At 32.4% G+C, this 18305-nt stretch overlaps 2 protein-coding genes across 2 annotated transcripts; one reads left to right on the top strand and one right to left on the bottom strand.

The window, feature by feature from the left end:
* Positions 1-2291: 2291 nt before the first annotated feature.
* On the top strand, positions 2292-4640 carry LOC110611185 (putative anthocyanidin reductase). Its single transcript, XM_021751349.2, has 6 exons — positions 2292-2573; positions 2937-3104; positions 3207-3424; positions 3600-3759; positions 3841-4051; positions 4146-4640. Exons 1-6 carry the CDS (start codon positions 2441-2443, stop codon positions 4303-4305), a joined length of 1050 nt encoding a protein of 349 aa, XP_021607041.2. The 5' UTR covers positions 2292-2440; the 3' UTR covers positions 4306-4640.
* A 5256-nt stretch (positions 4641-9896) lies between these two features.
* Positions 9897-12291, bottom strand: LOC110610892. The gene is made up of 2 exons (XM_021750964.2): positions 11043-12291; positions 9897-10782 (listed from the first exon to the last, which is right to left on the bottom strand). Exons 1-2 carry the CDS (start codon positions 11686-11688, stop codon positions 10151-10153), a joined length of 1278 nt encoding a protein of 425 aa, XP_021606656.1. The 5' UTR covers positions 11689-12291; the 3' UTR covers positions 9897-10150.
* Between the last annotated feature and the right edge of the window lie 6014 nt (positions 12292-18305).

Genomic DNA, 18305 nt, shown 5'->3' on the forward strand with positions numbered 1-18305 from the left:
TACAATATAAATTATATAATATACTTAAATTAATTTATTAAATATAAAAATCAAACTATAAAATAAAATATCTCAATTTTATCCTATCGTCAATCTCCACGTCTAAACTGAATCTGCATTAAATTAGAATCAAAATTTAAATACTCTAGTTCATTAGTATTTCGAGCAACTCCATCTCATTTCATACAGATGATTATTTTCTTATATATCTATTAGCTCCATACCATTTTCTGATCTAAATAATTTTAATATTAATTATAACCATAGTATTCAAATTGATTTAAATAATTCTTAAATTTATTTTATATTTAGATTTAAATTGATTAACTTAAATTTAATATCAAGATTGGGTTCTAAAATAGATTTTAAAGGGATTGATAAATGATATATTTGGATTTATATATATATATATCGATAAATGACGTATTTAAATTGATAATGATATTAAGTGATATTTTTAAATTTGTATATTTATGTAAGCGAAACGTTTAATATGTTTTATTTTTATTTTTATTTTTAAGTTATATTTTTATATATAATAATATTATTAATTAATATATACATAATAAATAAAATTTATTATTTTTATTATTATAATTTATAGATTACTTTTTAATTTATTATTATTATTATTAGCATGTGACTTTTTAATTTTTATAATTTTTTTAATATAATATATTAACCACAATAAAATAAAAAGTTTAACACCATATATTTTATTTTTATTTTTATTAACCACAATAAAAGTTTAACACCATATATTTTATTTTTATTTTTAGTAATAAATAAGTTAAAAAAATTAAACTAACATTATTAATTAATTGATACTACGTGTGTTTCATTTCTTATGTGAATAATAATAAATATGTGTACACAGTTAATCCTACATAATTATGCTATATACATAAATTTATAATTTTTTATATATTTTTATTATTCTATTTAATAAAATAATAATTAATATATATATATATATTAAATATAATTTATTATTTTTATCATCACTATTAATGTATGACATTTTTATTTTTTACTTTTTAATATAACAAATATAATTTATTATATTAATTGTTATTAATTTTTTGATTTTCTACTACAATTTAATATAATATATTATTAATAATTATAATAAAAATTTTATTATATTTTATTATTAAAAATTATTATATTTTTATTTAAATGATAAATATAATATTAAAAATATATTTATAAAAATTGAGTAACTACTATATAAAAAGATATTTAAATAAAAAAAATAAATTACTGTAAAAAATAAATAAATATATATATATATATATATATCCATAACAAACTAATATGTAAAAATTTTTTTATTATCTTACAATATATTAGTTTATTGATTTAACAATTTTTTAAATCATATCTAATATAATATAATTAATAAATATTATATATATTTATTTCTCTAATATAAATAATTATATAAAATAAATATATATAATTGATAAAAATTATTATAAAAAATATTAATCCTCATAAATCATAAATAATTAAAAAATTAATAGAACTAATTGCATAAAATATTATTAAGTTAAAATTTTATTCAATTCAAATAACTTATAAAAAAAATAGACATAAACAATTAAAATTTAAATAATTAAAATAATATTTATAATACTCTAAATCTTGCACTACAAATTTTAAATAATCGAAGTTATTAAATATAAATTATTAGAATTTAATTTATTAATAATTGTGATAAGTTTAGTTTTTTCTGTTCCATTCATATATCTATTCTATATAAAACTATTAGCGAAATCTCTTTCACACGATTCTATCTCTCCCATTTTTAATTATTTAATAATTTCATATCAACTATTAATAAGCCGTTTATAAGGGCACCAATATTCCTATAAACAAACAATAGAGGCAGATATCCAAATCTCACCATATAATAAAATATAAAAAGAAAGGTAAGAAAAAGCAGCACGTAATTAAAAAATAATAATAAGCATAGAATACCAACAAAAGGAATCGTAATAATCTAACATTAAAAAGAAAAAGTTACATACATATTTTCATTTTTAAAATATAAAAAATAAAATTTATTTTTAATACTAAAAAGATTGAGTAGAATCAATAGATTAGTATTATAAAAATAATATAGATTCGAAATCGAAATTTCATCTTTCTTTGAAAAAAATTAAGTTAGATTTTGATCGGCAAGAAGCATAGATACATGTCATTGCTGTATTTTTCATATATATGTCTATCTTTTTATAGGGGAAAAGCTGACGTAACCTATCTCTATATATCCTAAAAAATGGAAAAAGCCAAAGCAGAGACCGCAAATAACGTGAACAAAATAAAAAAGTGATATAGGGGCAGGCACCAGGCAGTGGCTGTGAAAAACTCCTGCACTGCTTAATCATTTTTCTAACAATTTTTGTGTTAAAGGAAAAAAGAGTTCAAAGTTTTGATGGAAATTGAGAATTCAGAGAAGAAGAATGCTAGGTATTGCGTTACTGGTGCAAATGGATATATTGGTTCTTGGTTGGTGAAGCTCCTTCTTCAAAGAGGCTACTTGGTTCATGCCACTCTTCGTGATCCTGGTTTGTGTTTCCTCTGCATCTTCTTCTTCTTCTTCTTCTAACACACACACACAGAACAAATAAAATTGTTGGTTTCTTCTTCTGCTGTGCTTTATGGAATATTTTCTTCTTCCTTAATTATAATCTAGATGAATTTGATCATATACACGAGTAATTTTTACCGAAACTTGATATATAATGAATCTAAGATACATGAATCGGGTGAAAGTTTTTCTATACAGTCACTAAAATAAGAAACTGTTGCTTATATTTGATCCAAGATATATGAATAGGGTGCAAGAAGTTCCCTGAGCTAATTGTATTGATTATATTTGATCTAATTAATAATTTTCTTGACTTAAAAATTGGGACCTGATTTTGCAGCAAAGTTATTGCATCTGTTATCAATGTGGAGTGGAGGTGACCGACTGAGACTGTTCAAAGCTGATTTGCAGGAAGAAGGCAGCTTTGATGAGGCTGTGAAAGGCTGCCATGGCGTCTTCCATGTTGCAGCTTCAATGGAATTCAATGTCACTGAAAACGCCAACGTTGGTATAGTTCCAGTCTCATACACATATTCGATTTCTTTTAACCATAATGCTTTGTAATGATTGTAGTTTCATACATGTTTCCTTATTTTCTGTGTACTCGAAGAGAACTATGTCCAGACAAATGTCATTGATCCTGCAATCAAAGGAACTCTAAACCTCCTCAACTCTTGCTTGAAGTCCAAATCTGTTAAAAGGGTTGTTTTCACATCATCAATCAGTACTCTAACAGCTAAAGACAGCTCTGGAAAATGGAGAGATGTAGTTGACGAAACTTGCCAGATTCCTGTTGATTATGTCTGGAATGCAAAAGCAACTGGATGGGTAAAATTTCCACTTCCTCTTCCATAACCGGTGTCAAGAAAAATTAATTCAACCACTAGGCTTTAACTCATTGGTACCAGAATCATTTCGAAATTTGAGTTTAACCCGGTCGGAGCCAATTATATCAGAAAGAAAAATTAATTCAAAATTGAAAGTTACCTTTTGGTTATGACAGGTTTATGCACTCTCCAAGCTTCTCACAGAGGAAGCAGCATTCCAGTATGCAAACCACAATGGCATTGATCTTGTTTCAGTAATAACAGCAACTGTTGCTGGTCCATTCCTCACCCCAAGTGTCCCTTCAAGCATTCAAGTTCTCTTATCTCCATTGACAGGTTCTCAGAAAAGTTTCAACTTCTGAACATGCAGCAGTGAGGAGTAATTTTTAACTGAGAAAATTTTTGCGACTTGTGCAGGTGATTCCAAGTATTTTTCAATACTATCAGCAGTTAATGCTCGAATGGGTTCAATAGCATTAGTCCACATTGAAGATATATGTAATGCACATATATTTCTAATGGAGAACAAGACAGCAAAAGGGAGATACCTATGCTGTTCTCAGAGTTATCTGATGTCTGAGTTAGTTGATCATCTTGCAGAAGAGTATCCTTGCTCAAAAATCCAAAGGTAAGTTCAGTTTCATTTTGTTAAAAGTTAAAGATATATTCAACTTTTGTGGGTTTTGATAATTTTCAAATGTTAATGTCGTTTATGGCTCCAGGTCTGCAGGAGGAGAAGAAGATCGTTGCATACCATCTGAGATTTCTTCAAAGAAATTAAGAGATCTGGGTTTTGATTATAAGCATGATATTAAAGTTATGATCAGAGAAACTATTGCCTGCTGTGTGGATTACGGCTTCTTACAGGCTATTGGGAAGTAAAGTTCATCGAGTCCAATAAATAATCATCTGCTGGATAAAGGAAAAAAGACATGCTTTTGGATATATATGCTTTTCGGGTCAAGTCCTTCATCTTCAACATTTGGAGCCATTCTGGAGGTAATCAAAAGATTGATGCAGCTGCTTATAATCAGTGGTCTCGTAATCAAATTATAGCTCCAAGGAAATGCCAGCATTGTTTTCTTTATTTGGCAATTTGTGATAACCAAGGAAACTGCTTACCAAGGAAAGGACATATGCTTGGAAACCTTTTGTAAAAAATGTTTGAGAAATAAGGTTCAGAAAATAGTTATTAAATCATCCATATTATTTTTCCTATGTTCCCTTTTTTTTTTTAATCTTATTTTAGCAAAAGTTTAGACCCACTCCCAATAATTTACAGAAAGAACATCTATTGAGTAAAAAAAAGTATATCATTATGAAAAATAACATTTTAGATGACCCTTTGGAAGTGATGTTTTAAATTTTAAATGATAATAAACATAATATACTCTCCGGATCATAATTTTTATTTATTTTATTTTTTATATATATATTGAAAAAAATAATTTTTTAATTAATTTTTTAATTATACCCGTCTTAAAAATATTAAATTTTATTAAATATTAAAAAATATTTTGAAAATTTTTTAAAAATAACATAAAATTAAATGGAATTATAATAATTAATTTATATATTACTATCATTTAAAAATGAAAATGAATAATAATTTTAAGATAATTAAAAAGAAGAATATATAAAAATTATGAAACGAAAGAAATAATAAATTAGATGCTTATTTCATTATATGCGAGATTAATTGAGTTTGATATGATAGTTTTTTCCAAAATAATCTTATACAATTTAAATTGGCATCGCTTCACGTTATTAACTCATCATTTATTTTGTATTCTCGTGATTCTTACTTTCTAACATTGTTGATAGGTTTACCCTAGTTGAAATATCAACTACAAATCTGTTGAGCTCATATTAGCAGAGCATCACCTATTAGGCCAAATTCTGTTTGACAATCCCAAGTACTGGAATGATTTTCTTCACCTATGATCAATGGCAAATGAACTTTAAACCTCCCAAATTTTGCATGAAATCCAAATATGAGGAAAGGGTTGTTTTAACATCATCAAACAACACTCTTAACTGCTATTTACAGCAACAGAAAATGGAGTGTTCAGACCCTGTAACTATATTTTTACAGCAAATGTAAACTAATGTAGTCCTTTTCTCTTTCTTTGAGCTTAAGGTCCGCTCTGCATACTATAAAAGATTATAGATACAGAAACATCCTGTGCTTCGACTTTATTACACTAAGATGATTCAACACCAGAAATTCTTGTATGGCCTAGTTCGTTACGTGTCTTATGGATTATATAACTTCTATAACGCCGCTAACAATGCTAGAGAAAGTTCGTTTTTGAAGTATCTATATAGAAGTGGCATGTTCGGCAGTGTTGTCAATCTAGAAATAACTGAAGCAGCACATATTAAAAAGATCAAACCATAGCTCTTGTATGGCATACCTTTTCTCAATAATGTGGTACTGTGGACTTTTACTTCTTAAAATTCATTGCCACTATAAATGCTCACAAGAACAGTATCCTATTGCTGAAGGAAAGGAACTGTGACTTGCAGCAATACTCCAATCTGAAGGCGCTAGTTACGCCACCTTAGTTATGGCTATTTATTATAAAAAAGAAAAGAAGTGGAGAAGTGAATAGTAGTAAGATGTTAAATAACCATGTGCACGTTGGGTTTCAAACGTACTATTGAATGTAGCAAAATTAAAAAAAAAAATGACCGACATAAATAGCATTTAAATGAGAAAAGCAATAAAAATTAAAGAGAAAATAAATATTTTTTGTTTTTGTTGCAACAAAATACGAGATCGTCCATCGTAGCAAACTATAAATCGTCTAAATGTGCGGTCTTTGACGGTATCCATATAAAATAGTAATAAAAAAATTCTTACAACAATTCTAAAGAATTGAGAAGATGAGAGGTTTTGAGCACTAATCCTCTAATTTTTTTACAAATTCAGATATTTTTAAAAGAATTTCTCACAATAGTAAACACAGATTCTCATAATATTTCCTTTTATACTTAAACCTAAGGTTTTAGTATAATATTATTTATTTATTTAACTAATTAAATAAATAAATTACAATTATAATATTGAACTTTAATAAGCAAATTATATAAATTTTAAATAATTTTAATTAAGTCCCTACTTAATTAATTAAATTAAAATTTTAATTTTTTAAAATTATAATTTTATCACAATGACAATTTATATACAATCAAGTTCCACTTGATTTAACTTTTCGTTTTATTTTTTCATGTAATTTTTCAGTTATGTGATCCATTAGATTTAAAAAATATTGACAATAAATATAATTAACTAATTAATTAATTTAAATTGAAAATTAATGTCAAAACTATTCAAATATTCAGAAGATTAAAAGTGGTTTAACTTAGCTTTTCGGTACATGATTTGTCGGTGTAACTAATGTCACACCCAAACCCAAAACTGTAGAGATGGATATGACCCGGAAAACTGACAGAACTTCCCCTAATATTTATACATATGAATACATGTAATCTGCTATAGTTTCAAAATATAAAACATATAAGAGATGATTGATAGCTGAACTAGTCAATCCATAATATATTTACATTTACTAATAATTATATATATAGCCATGGGCCCCTTTTTTTTCTTTATAAAACGGGCTGGGTATAACAACTAATATCTATTTATCATAAATGTTCTGATTTAATATTTAATATATAGAACGTGTCTGCACTGTTAAATCATATTAGTTCTCATTTATTAGCTATTGACCTACTGGATGAAATTCTAAATCTTATTTGCTAATTTCATTCTATTTTGTACGAGAATTTCATGATCAATGCTAGCATAGAATAAATGAGACATTTCATGATTTAATGTAGGGTGATGAATCCTATCTCAATTACATAAATACTTTATACAGTTTTTAATACATCCAATTCATCCTCGTTTGTTACTCATGAAACAACGTGTAGGATGAATTAAAACATAAAAATTCCTATATATGATTATTTATTAATTTCAAGTTAAAGGATCACTTACACAACCATCATTTGTGGATTCCATCGCTTAAGTAATCCACGGACACAAGGTTATTTTTTATATGAATTTCTCAGACAGGTCAGTTCAGTGCACTTATTCATAAAATAAGTGTATATATATTAGTTTTAGATATCTCACATATTTCAACCTATAAGATCAGTTGCTTCCTTTAACAGCTCTAATCATTATCCAATCATGATAAAAATATAGACCAAATTTGAAATCATTACTTTATTAAATACAATAAAAATCTCACAATTATAATCACAATATAATTTTCTTTGCACAATAACATAGCCTATTGAACTTTATCTTTACTTTGATATTCAATAAAATTGTATTTAAATATTTAAAATATATGAACAATAATATCCGATCATAGTCAATAGATTGGCCATAGGATATATTACTTGACAATCCATACTTGTAATCGTCAAACAGAAATAAATGAAGCAGCACCATTCAAGATAACCAAAATTGAATATGATGTTTGGATATGTATGTTTCCCCAATATCCTAGACTTCTTCTCAAAATTCATTGATGTAATAAATGCTCAAAAGACATCGATCTATTGTTGAAAAAATGGATTTGTCACCTGGTGTAGTAACTTCAATCAAAGGCATCAATCGCGGCTGCCTTAACTCCATGTCATTTGAATAAACAAATTTGGAAAAGGCATTCATTTCCAGAACAGCTAGAGATTATCATAAATTGAACAGTGAAGGTAATCAAATGCAGATTTATGCAATGGTCTAGACACCTTAAATCAGACAAGTAATTACCATAAGAGAATAGATTCTGGAGTGGGGCCACAGATTTATGTAAATAGACTACTTGAATGCAGTTGACCTGTAACTAGAAGATCCAGCAAGAATTATGACAATAATTAGATGAATCCACAAAACATTTAAGTTGCTTTCTCAACTAACTTAACTACTTCAATTCTTTTATCTTGCTGTCCAAAACATGACTTTCAGTATTTGACTGTGGTATACAGCAGGGCTATATTTGAGATTATCCTCCTTTGGACAGAAGACAATATTGTTGGAAGAACCCACCTTTCAGTACTGGTGTGGTGGTTTATCTGATCCTCGTAGGAACATGGCCATGTTTATGTTTGGAAACTCGAGATGAAAAGAGGAGAGAAGTGGGAGGAGGGTGGGTGGAAAAAGGATTATAAACTTGAGCAGGAAATTTAACAAAAAAGATAATTTTGTTTTGATTTTCTACTCTCCTTTCTTTTCTCCTATTTTCTGTTTTTTTCTAGGATAATGCCATTATCCATAGATTGTCTTTGCATAGAACATTTTTGTAAGACACCCTTGTGGTTCCTAGAAGAATGGCATAGGAATCTGAGCGTGGCATCCCACCAGATGAAGAGTCTAAATCATGGGGGCCATTCCAACTGCACTGAATATCTTCATTAGCTCCCAAAACTACTGCCAAGCAATTATTTATGACTTACAATAGAATTCCATTCAATTTTCTGGAATTATAAATTCAGAGAAATTTTGTAAATTTTTGTTCACATTTATGAGATGCATGTGCTAGCATTAAAAGCTTTAAAGATGTTGCAGTTAGGACCTCCTTAAGTGAATAATAAAGTTATCATTTTGAAATTCAAAACTAAAGAGAGGGAGAGAGAGAGAGAGAGAGAGAGAGAAGATTCTAACCTTATCTTAAATATCAGGAGCTCCTTCGCCAATAGGATCTGCAGGAAGCTACAGAGGAAAAACCAAACCAAACCAAACCAAAAAAGAAAAAAAAAAAGGCAAAAAACAGAACAAGGATATTCAAGCATAAATTCAAATAGTGACCGAAACTGGGAACAGAACTGACAAAATCAAAGTCATATAGTGAGCACATAATTGTCCTCTTGGTTTGGACTAGCCTTTTGTTTCAACCTTAACCTTCCAACAAAGCCCACATGCAACTTTCCAGTTTACATACATCAAATAATGCTAGAGAACATTAATATTTATAATTCTTGCAAGCATGTGAAGCAAATCATACAAATTTACATTGAAGAATTTATGTTCAAAACTATGTAGAATCAAGCTAGGTTTCTCTGTTTCTCAAATGTGACTTCTGGGCATGATTCATATAATTATTTGTTTCTTTGTCTTCAAGTGAGACGGAAGTTAATATAAAATAGTATTCAACAGCTGGATTTGTTTAATTGTTTTGTCTAGATTATGATGCTTGTGTTGAAGAACTTTGGAGTTTTCAACTATTATTTTGCATGTAAATCAAATCAAACTCTGTATCCAAGTACTTTTCAAATGGTATTGCCAGCTCATAACTGAAGTGAGATGCCTACATCTGCATTGTGCCTTGATGCTCTAGCTTGTCAGAAGTTTTACATATTATTATACTACAAAATCCATGTACTTTCAATTTCTTCACCAATACAGATAACCATATTCAACTTAGAAAAAAGAATGGTCTCCATGTTTATATATGTGCAAATAACAGCAATCTAATTTGAAATATATGCATCATTGATCTTAAAAATGGACAAGAAAATGAAGAAATTATGCAACTGTAAATAAGGGCAGAAACAATTACACTAAAAAAGTGGCAGAAAGATTGTAAGAAGAAGAATCAAATTTCTTCAAAATAGAAGATTGAGAAGAATCTTCTATCATCAAAAGATTAAAAAAGGGATTCACATAACTTGATAGCAAATTGTAAGTGATTCTTTTACTGTCTTCAGGTCAGGTTTTGCAGATTACCACAAAGCAAGGAAGAAGAGCTCTGGGATTTAGAAGATACAGCTCCTCAATATTTGAGTAGAGACCAACTTTTCCTGCTAATGAATCAAACCCAGTTTGGCCAGATATTTGTTGTATATTATCCAAAGGCTTATGAACTCTCCCAGCTATTACTCTGCATACTATCAAAGCTTTCCTTACAGATGGGTCTTGTTCAAAGATTTCAATAGACTCAAAAGCTCTGCCACTAGTAGAAGTTGTAAATACTCCAATTCCACCTTTAAGCTCCTTCTTGGCAGAAAACCCATTTCGGATGATTCGACAAACACAGCATTTCTCAGATACACATAAACTTGAGCACCCATTTAGGCCAAGAGAGCAAGCAACAGTGGTACCATAGAATCTTAGAAGTTCATTCCCATCAGCAATACACCGAGGGTGTTTCTTGGGGAGCTTATTGGCCTTAGTTTTCACCATCTCCCTGTATTCTTCAAACCGAGCTAGTGTCTTTTGCATATTGTGAACTTTCAATACTCTCTCAATTCGACCGCAATGATTTTCGCTCTTTAACCAACTTGTCCGACATATGATTTCAACAATTTTTCTTGATGAATCGCCTTCCACAAGCTCAGTTACTGTCAAAGCTCAAGGGGAGAAATCAATTAAGGTGCTGAAAAAGAAAGCTATAAAACATTTGAATTACAGCAAACTGTTGAATAAGAATAAAATATGTAAAGTATCAAAATATGGAGGGGGATGCTGTGAGGAAAAAGGAAAAAAAGGAGAGACAGAAGCAGTGAAGCAATCCACAAAGATGCTTAGGACAAAAATAAACTAATACCCAAAAGTAAAATTCCATAAATTTGGAGAATGACTGAAATAAAGATTTCCTCACCAGCATGTTTGGAGAGATGGTGATTTTCAGCAGCCTCCCAGTTGGAAAACTGCTCTCCACATTTATGGCAAGTGATTGTAGATGAACCATTAGAATCTGTCTCCCTAGTGCTTGAACGTCCACCATTGCTGAAAATACCAGACCCTTCTCTATCTGATAAAAGAAATGGAGACTTTCTCGGAGGAGTAGCTGAGCTCCTCATTGAAGGATTGAAGTAGTGCATTGTTGGGTGCCCTGCAGGCCCAGGTGTCCCTGGCCTCAATGTGCCCACAAAAGTTGAACCACCAACAGCAGCAGGACCATTGTTAGCATTACTAGCACCATTACCAATCCCGTCTTGGAACCCACCGAAACCGGTGATTTTGAGCTCGCACCTTGAGTTACTCAAAATAACTTCATGGGTTATTGGGTTAAGAAACTCACTGCTCCCTATGGATCTTGGGCTGCAAGTTGGTGGCTTCTCCGTGTGTCTTTTGCTTCCATGGATGACATCTTTGAGATTAGCTATGGATCTTGAACACCCTGACCTGCCTGCTTTTTTTGTCAAGATTGTGCTTAACTGCTTCCTTGATTTTGGGTCATGGACTTCCGATGGCTCTGATTTGCAGTGTAGAGATTTCTTCAAAGAGAGCCACACTGTTGGCATACTATCCCTCTCTACTTGCCTTTTCTTGTTTGGCTTTAAAGAAAGTTGCAGAAATCACAACCTCTCACTCAATGTAAATACTCTTCTCCATTTTCCATTTGCCTAGGAAGACCTTGTTCTTTGCTTTTCCACCATGAAAACTGAAAAGAAGATTCTGAATATACCATTAGCATCTGCGCATACTACTTTCTATTTTGGTACAAAACTTTCTTTTTCTGCAATCTGCTTTGTATTTTGAGAAACCAACCAATCAATACAATATAAAACCAATCTTAGCAAACAAGCTTGATTGAAGCAATGAGGAAAAATTTTAAAAGAAAAAACTTAATCACAAACCACCCACAAAAATTTGAAATTTTGAAATTTTCAAGCACAAATTGTGATGTATGCCTTCCATATTGGGATTCACATAACCTTGGTCACATTAAACGAGATTTGGAGCTTTCACTGAAATGGGTTTTCATTGGAGGAGGAGAAGAAGAGGAAGAGAAGGTGAAAGTGAAAGACTCAGACAGAAATGGCAATAAATCCTATCAAAAAGATAAAGACAAAAAATAAAAATAGAAATTCAAACACATTGGAGAATCTTTGGTCCTTGGATAACCCAACATAAATAAGAAATACTGTCATTTTCTAGCTTTGATTTTAGATTGAAGAAGGAATAGTAAACCTTTTGAAAGATTTTTAGGTACAATAATTACCTAACTTTATCAAATCCACAGCCGTCCTCGTCCCAGTTTGACAGTGTATTTTAATTGTCAAAATTACTTTTAAAAAAAATTCAATTAATTTATTATATTTTTACACTAACTTTAAATAAATTCAATTTATTTTAAAAAAATATATATTTTGAAAAACAGTCCTCATAAAAATTGCAAAATAGATATTTCTAAACACTTGAGGTTGGAGTGAATAAAAGTCCCTTTTAAATGAAGTATTATTTCAGATGATGTTTAAAAAAAATTGTTTTATTATTTTGATATTTTTATAATTAAATTATATAGTAGATAGTTTAAATTATTTTTTAATATATTCTAGTAATTATTTAAAAAATATATATTTTTCCCTACAAATATACACTATATTCCAAAAATTAAAGTTTACTTTGATCTTTTTTGTCTAAAGCCCCACAATTTTTTTCCCACAAATATATATTTACGTTTCTGAATTATTCCAAACTAATTCATTAATATCTAAATTATAATTATAAACTTATAAAATTATAATAATTAAATACAAATTAATCATATTATTGATGATTTATAAATAAAGTAAAAAAATTGTTTGATTTATTGTTAATTATATTTAAAAATTTTTAATTTTATTTTAAATTTTTATAAAAGGATAAAATTACTTTTATTTAAATTTATTAATTAATAAAAAATTAAAGCACGGTTTGTAAAATTTAAAGGGCATACAATAATATTATTGTCATTTTTTATTTTTTTTATAAATTATCAATAATATAATTAATTTATATTTAATTTTTATAATTTTTATAAATTTAAATATTAAATAAATTATAATTTTAATTTATATATTTAATCGGTTAATTAAAAATATAAATATATATTCATCGTACATTCTAAATTTGGACATTTGTAAGTTTCTTCCTTTTTTATATAGGGAGTGTTGAACTCTCCATTTTTTTCCATTCTTGCCAGAATGTAACATGTAAATTTTAATGTGAAAATTTCAATTGTAAATTCTATGTGAAAATAAAACTTAGTTTTTTTTTTAAATTTCTTATTTTACACCATGATATATACAGTTATTTAATTAATAGTTTGAGCGTGCCACCATATTATGGACCTTGCTATCAAGCTACTTCTTTATAGCTTCAGAAGCACTCAGTCCCCTCGAACTTTATTCGACTCAAGCTTGACTTCCCCCAATTCCTTAGACAACTTATACATCTCCCCTTTGAGTTGGACAGACCCCACTGAAAGGCTTCTCTCCCTCTAATTCACAGAAACCTTCTCTTGAGCAAGTTTGGGTTTTGCGGCGGATCTCTCCTCAACAATTTGCATTTTTAGGAGAGCAATCTTCTCACCCTGAGTCTGGTTATCTTAAAGAAGCCCTTTTAGTCGATTCATCTCTCCTTCGTATTGGTTCTTTAGTATGGCATTTACTCGAACAATCTCCTCTTCTTTAGCTTTCTTAACATCGCAGAGGACAACCTTCCGAGAATTGGTCTTTTTATCCTCTAACTCCAATAAAGCACCAAGAAGCTACAGAGTAAGAAGACAAGTTAGAAATGACCAAAAATCTAAAAGCAAGAAAAAAGAGTAAGAACACTTACAAGAAGAATTTGTCTTTTAGAGGCATCAAAAATATCCTCTTCAGCCCGGCCAATAAACAAAGTCGACTGCTCAATGGACCCATCTATTCGGCAAATTGTGCTCATCAATTGAGGATCAGGCAAATCCAGGGACGCCCCAAAGACGTGGTTCCTGAGCAGCTCAGCAATTGAAATAAGTGAGGAGTCAGGGCTTAGTTGAAAATATACCCCTGACTCATTGGAAATCGAGGCGGTTGAAAGATCACCAACAACCCCTTGAGACGAGCTCTTCTTACCCTTTCCATTGCTCGCTTTATCCGAAGAGGGCTTCCTTTGGGGTAAGGAAGACAAAGTCTCCTTCTGAGAGGAGACCAGTTCGGACTCCTTCACCAACCTCTTCTTTTTTTCGGCCGTCTCTGCAGCAATAGTGGTCGTCCCCTGACTCAAACAAGAATTCTTTTGCTTCAAGCTATCACTAACCTCCTCAAGTAGAGAACACCAATTAGGACTGACCACAACTCTCACTATACCCATCTCCGAGCTACCCCCGAGAGCAGGAGCATCCCTAACCATAGCAGACACGACCACAATTTAGTCAAAGCTAACTAAGGCCAGTTCCATGTTAACCTGTAACGGCCCGCTGCCTGCTTCTGCTGGGGAAGTCGTCTCACATCGGGAGATTATAGAAAATCGAAATTGTATATAATAGCTAGCACAAAACTACTAAATAACTTAGGTTAACCATTTTGGGCCAAGTGAAAAGTGGGTCCAAAAGTTATTTGGGTCAGTTTGGGCCGGCCTGTTTCAATTGGGGTATCAAAGCCACCCTGGGTCAGACAAATTGTGCAGAGCTAGTGGACCTGCGAGGAAAGGGCTACCCGTGTGAGACGAGGTGAAGCCGCCCGAGGTATTAGCGAACCACAATACCCGAGAGTTCGGTCCTAGTTAGCAATTGTAACCGATTCAGTTGCGACGAGGACGTCACAAATTTAGTAGGACCGAGTGTAACAGTCAGCTGCCTGTTTCCGCTGTGGAAGCCGTCCCACATCGGGAGATTATAGAAAATCAGAATTGTATATAATAGCTAGCACGAAACTACTAAATAACTTGAATTAACCATTTTGGGCCAACTGAAAAGTGGATCCAAAAATTATTTGGGCCAGTTTGGACCGGGCTGTTTCATAACCCCACCAGAGGATGAGGGAGGCGTGACTGTGCTGAAACAGACTCCATCCTCAATATCTCAACCTTTAACAGCACCCCAAGCAACATCTCCGTTGAGGAAAAAAATTCTAGGGCGTCGAAATGTCCTTCATAGGGACTATAGAAGCTGCAAAAGGCACCAAAAACAAATAAAAAACACAAAACAACTAGGCCAACAGAGAAGCAACAATAAAAGAATAGTCAATACCAGCAGCATTACAACCCTCCCCCAAGCGGATGTCCAAACACTTGAAAACATCATATTTGAAAGGAAAGGAGGAGATCCAAGTAAAGTATAACTGCTCCCACTCAGAGAGGAAGGGGAAAACATTATAGAAAGAGTCAACAATTCCCCATCTTAACTCTAAGCCTTAGTCGAAGCTCTCTTTAGCTCCGACTATAATAAAACTTTCCACCTAATGCTTGATGGAGTCTTTATGACCTTTGAAAATGGCCAAGCTATTCCGATCACAGAAACTCAAGAATCCATTATTAGCCTTCAAAATCTTGAAAAAGGCCCTGGATAAGCTTAAGGAAGGGGCAAAGCCCCAACCTCGGCACACTACCTCGAAAGCACTCATGAATAACACTAAATTCAGGGTCAGCATCCGAGATGTGACTTGATAGAACCTAAAGATGGGTGGACAAATCTAGAGAAAGGGAAAGAAATGTAATACCCGACTAGACCCCGGCATCGGAATTTCTATTTTTCCGGTGGAATCTCGGATGTCGAAAACCTCTAGAAGGGTAAAATATGTTTTTCTAAAATGTTTTCATGTGTTTTAAGGTTTTAAGTAAGAAAGAAATTGAGTTTTTGAAAGAAAAGCACCAAAGGAGGAAAGCCAGGTTCTGCCGCCGAACCTCATGTTCGGCCGCCGAACATAGTGGAGTTTAGGGAGCACCTTTGGCCCCCGAAGGTGGTCTGGCCAACCACCTATAAAAGGCCCCATGTCCGAAAATGGGCGAGTTTTCTTCTCCATTTTCGGGCAAAGGTGAGTCCAAACCCTTCCATGGTTAGTTTTGATGTTTTCCTTCAAATCGTTCATGTTTTTTATGAGTTTTAACTTGGCTTTGAAGATTTTTGAGCAAAAATCGAAGTTGTGAAGCTTGGAGACCTCCGGAACCCGTTTTCCCCAAATCTCCAAGTTGGGTCACGCCTTCTCTCGTTCTTCAAGAGGTAAGCGTCGATCCTCACTATCTTTGATGTTTTAAGCAAGTTTTATGAAGGGTTATGGGGTAAAGATGCATGATTTGAGTAGTTGTAAATGTTAGGGTTTATGTGAGTTAAATGATGAAATGTGTGTTTAATGTATGCCATGTGTTGATGTGGTTGGGGTATAGGCTAGTTTTATGCCCCTAAATGCTTAAGAATGTGTTTATGCATGTTTTTGCATGATTTGGTTTGAGTTTGAAGGGTTTGGGAGGCAAAATGTGCATGAGAGGCTTGAGTTCTCCCATTTTGGAAGAACTCAGGTTCAGCTGCCGAAGCCATGTTCGGCCGCCGAACCTGCCTGGGAAGGCAGTTCTGGCTGCCGAACCCTGCCCTCGAAAGTTTGGACTTTCGGCTCTGGAGGGGAGTTTCGGCCGCCGAACTGTCGCCGAAGGTGAGTGACTTTCGGCTCTGGAAGCACTTTCGGCCGCCGAAGGTGCATGACTTTCGGCTCTTGAAGGACTTTCGGCCGCCGAACCTGCCGCCGAAAGTGCCCTGTTCAGCCTTTTTTTGCATGATTTCTATGATTATTTTATGATGTTTTGGGGGTTTTTGGGGAGATGTTTAGAGTCATGTTAGTGTATGTTTGGTCCCTCATTTGAGTCCACATGTGTAGGTTCGGACCAGAGGAACCGAGGACCCCAGCAGTGAGATAGCTGCTTCAGAGTCTTTCCAGAGTCAGCCTGAGGTGAGTAGAATGGATCTTTATGTTTCAAAGTAAATAAATTTTGAGCATATTCATGCATCACGAATGCCATGATATTAGAATTCACGAATATGTTGCATTGCATATTATGATGTTGATGTGGATGAATATTGGATGACCCATTAGCCCTTGATATGATATGATATGATATGATATGATATGATATGGTATGGAAGTCCAGGTCGAGGCCCATTCTACGCCCCTGGCACAGAGTAAGAGAAAGTCCAGGTCCAGGCCCATTCTACACCCCTGGCACCATTGGAATGTGTAGAGGGCTATTGGTGACAATTCCATCCTTGATGTGATTTGTTTGTGATGTGATGCATTTCATGAAAAGCATGAATTTTAATATATTGTTTTACTATTCTGCTCACTGGGCTCTATTAGCTCACCCATTTCCCTTAACCCCCAGGTTTGCAGGTTCGGGATAGACCAAGAAGTCAGCAAGAGTAAATAGTCTGATGTATGTAATAGTTAGTTGTGGACATGAAAGACATTGTAATGTAAAGTATTGTACAAAATGTAATGAGTATTAGTATTGTGTTTGACCCTAGTATGTATGGTTAATCCCTTTTGTTCATGATCATTATGAAATGTCTTATATGTTGAGATATGTAAACCAAGCTTGATTTATGTAATGTTGATCCAACTAGAGCATTTGATGAGGGCTCTAGTGTAGGATTTTTATGTATTCAGTTTCAATGCATGCACAGGTCGAGCTTGGTAGATGAAAAGTTTAAAATTTTTATATAAATGTATGATTATGTATGGAATTTATCAGGTATGACAGGTTGTATGCTAGGCTTGCTACGGGTCCCGGCGACCTTAAGTCGATCTGGATCCTAGCGCCGTCCGATTTCGGTTCGTTACAAGAAAGGTCATAGTCTATCTGTTTTAGATAGAAGAGCAACCTCCTCTCAGACTGGGCATCAATTAGGTCAGGAGGAGGAAGGAAAGAGAATAAGGCAATCCGTTCATTTGAGTGCGGAGCCCAAACATAGTGGGTCTCCGTAGAAAGGAAGGACCGAAGGAAAGTTTTCCAAAGAGAGGATAATCCTAGAAACTATCTTCTTACCCCAAGGGTATGTGATAGGCGGTTGTCGAAACCGTAAAAAATAAACCTATTATCAATCAACAAATAAATTTGCAGATAGTGGCAATAGGGTCGAACCACAGGGATTTGACACTACAGATTTTCGTAATAATGACTTGGACAA

Source organism: Manihot esculenta, chromosome 3 (genome assembly GCF_001659605.2).
Source record: "Manihot esculenta cultivar AM560-2 chromosome 3, M.esculenta_v8, whole genome shotgun sequence".
Classification (NCBI taxonomy): Eukaryota; Viridiplantae; Streptophyta; class Magnoliopsida; order Malpighiales; family Euphorbiaceae; genus Manihot; species Manihot esculenta.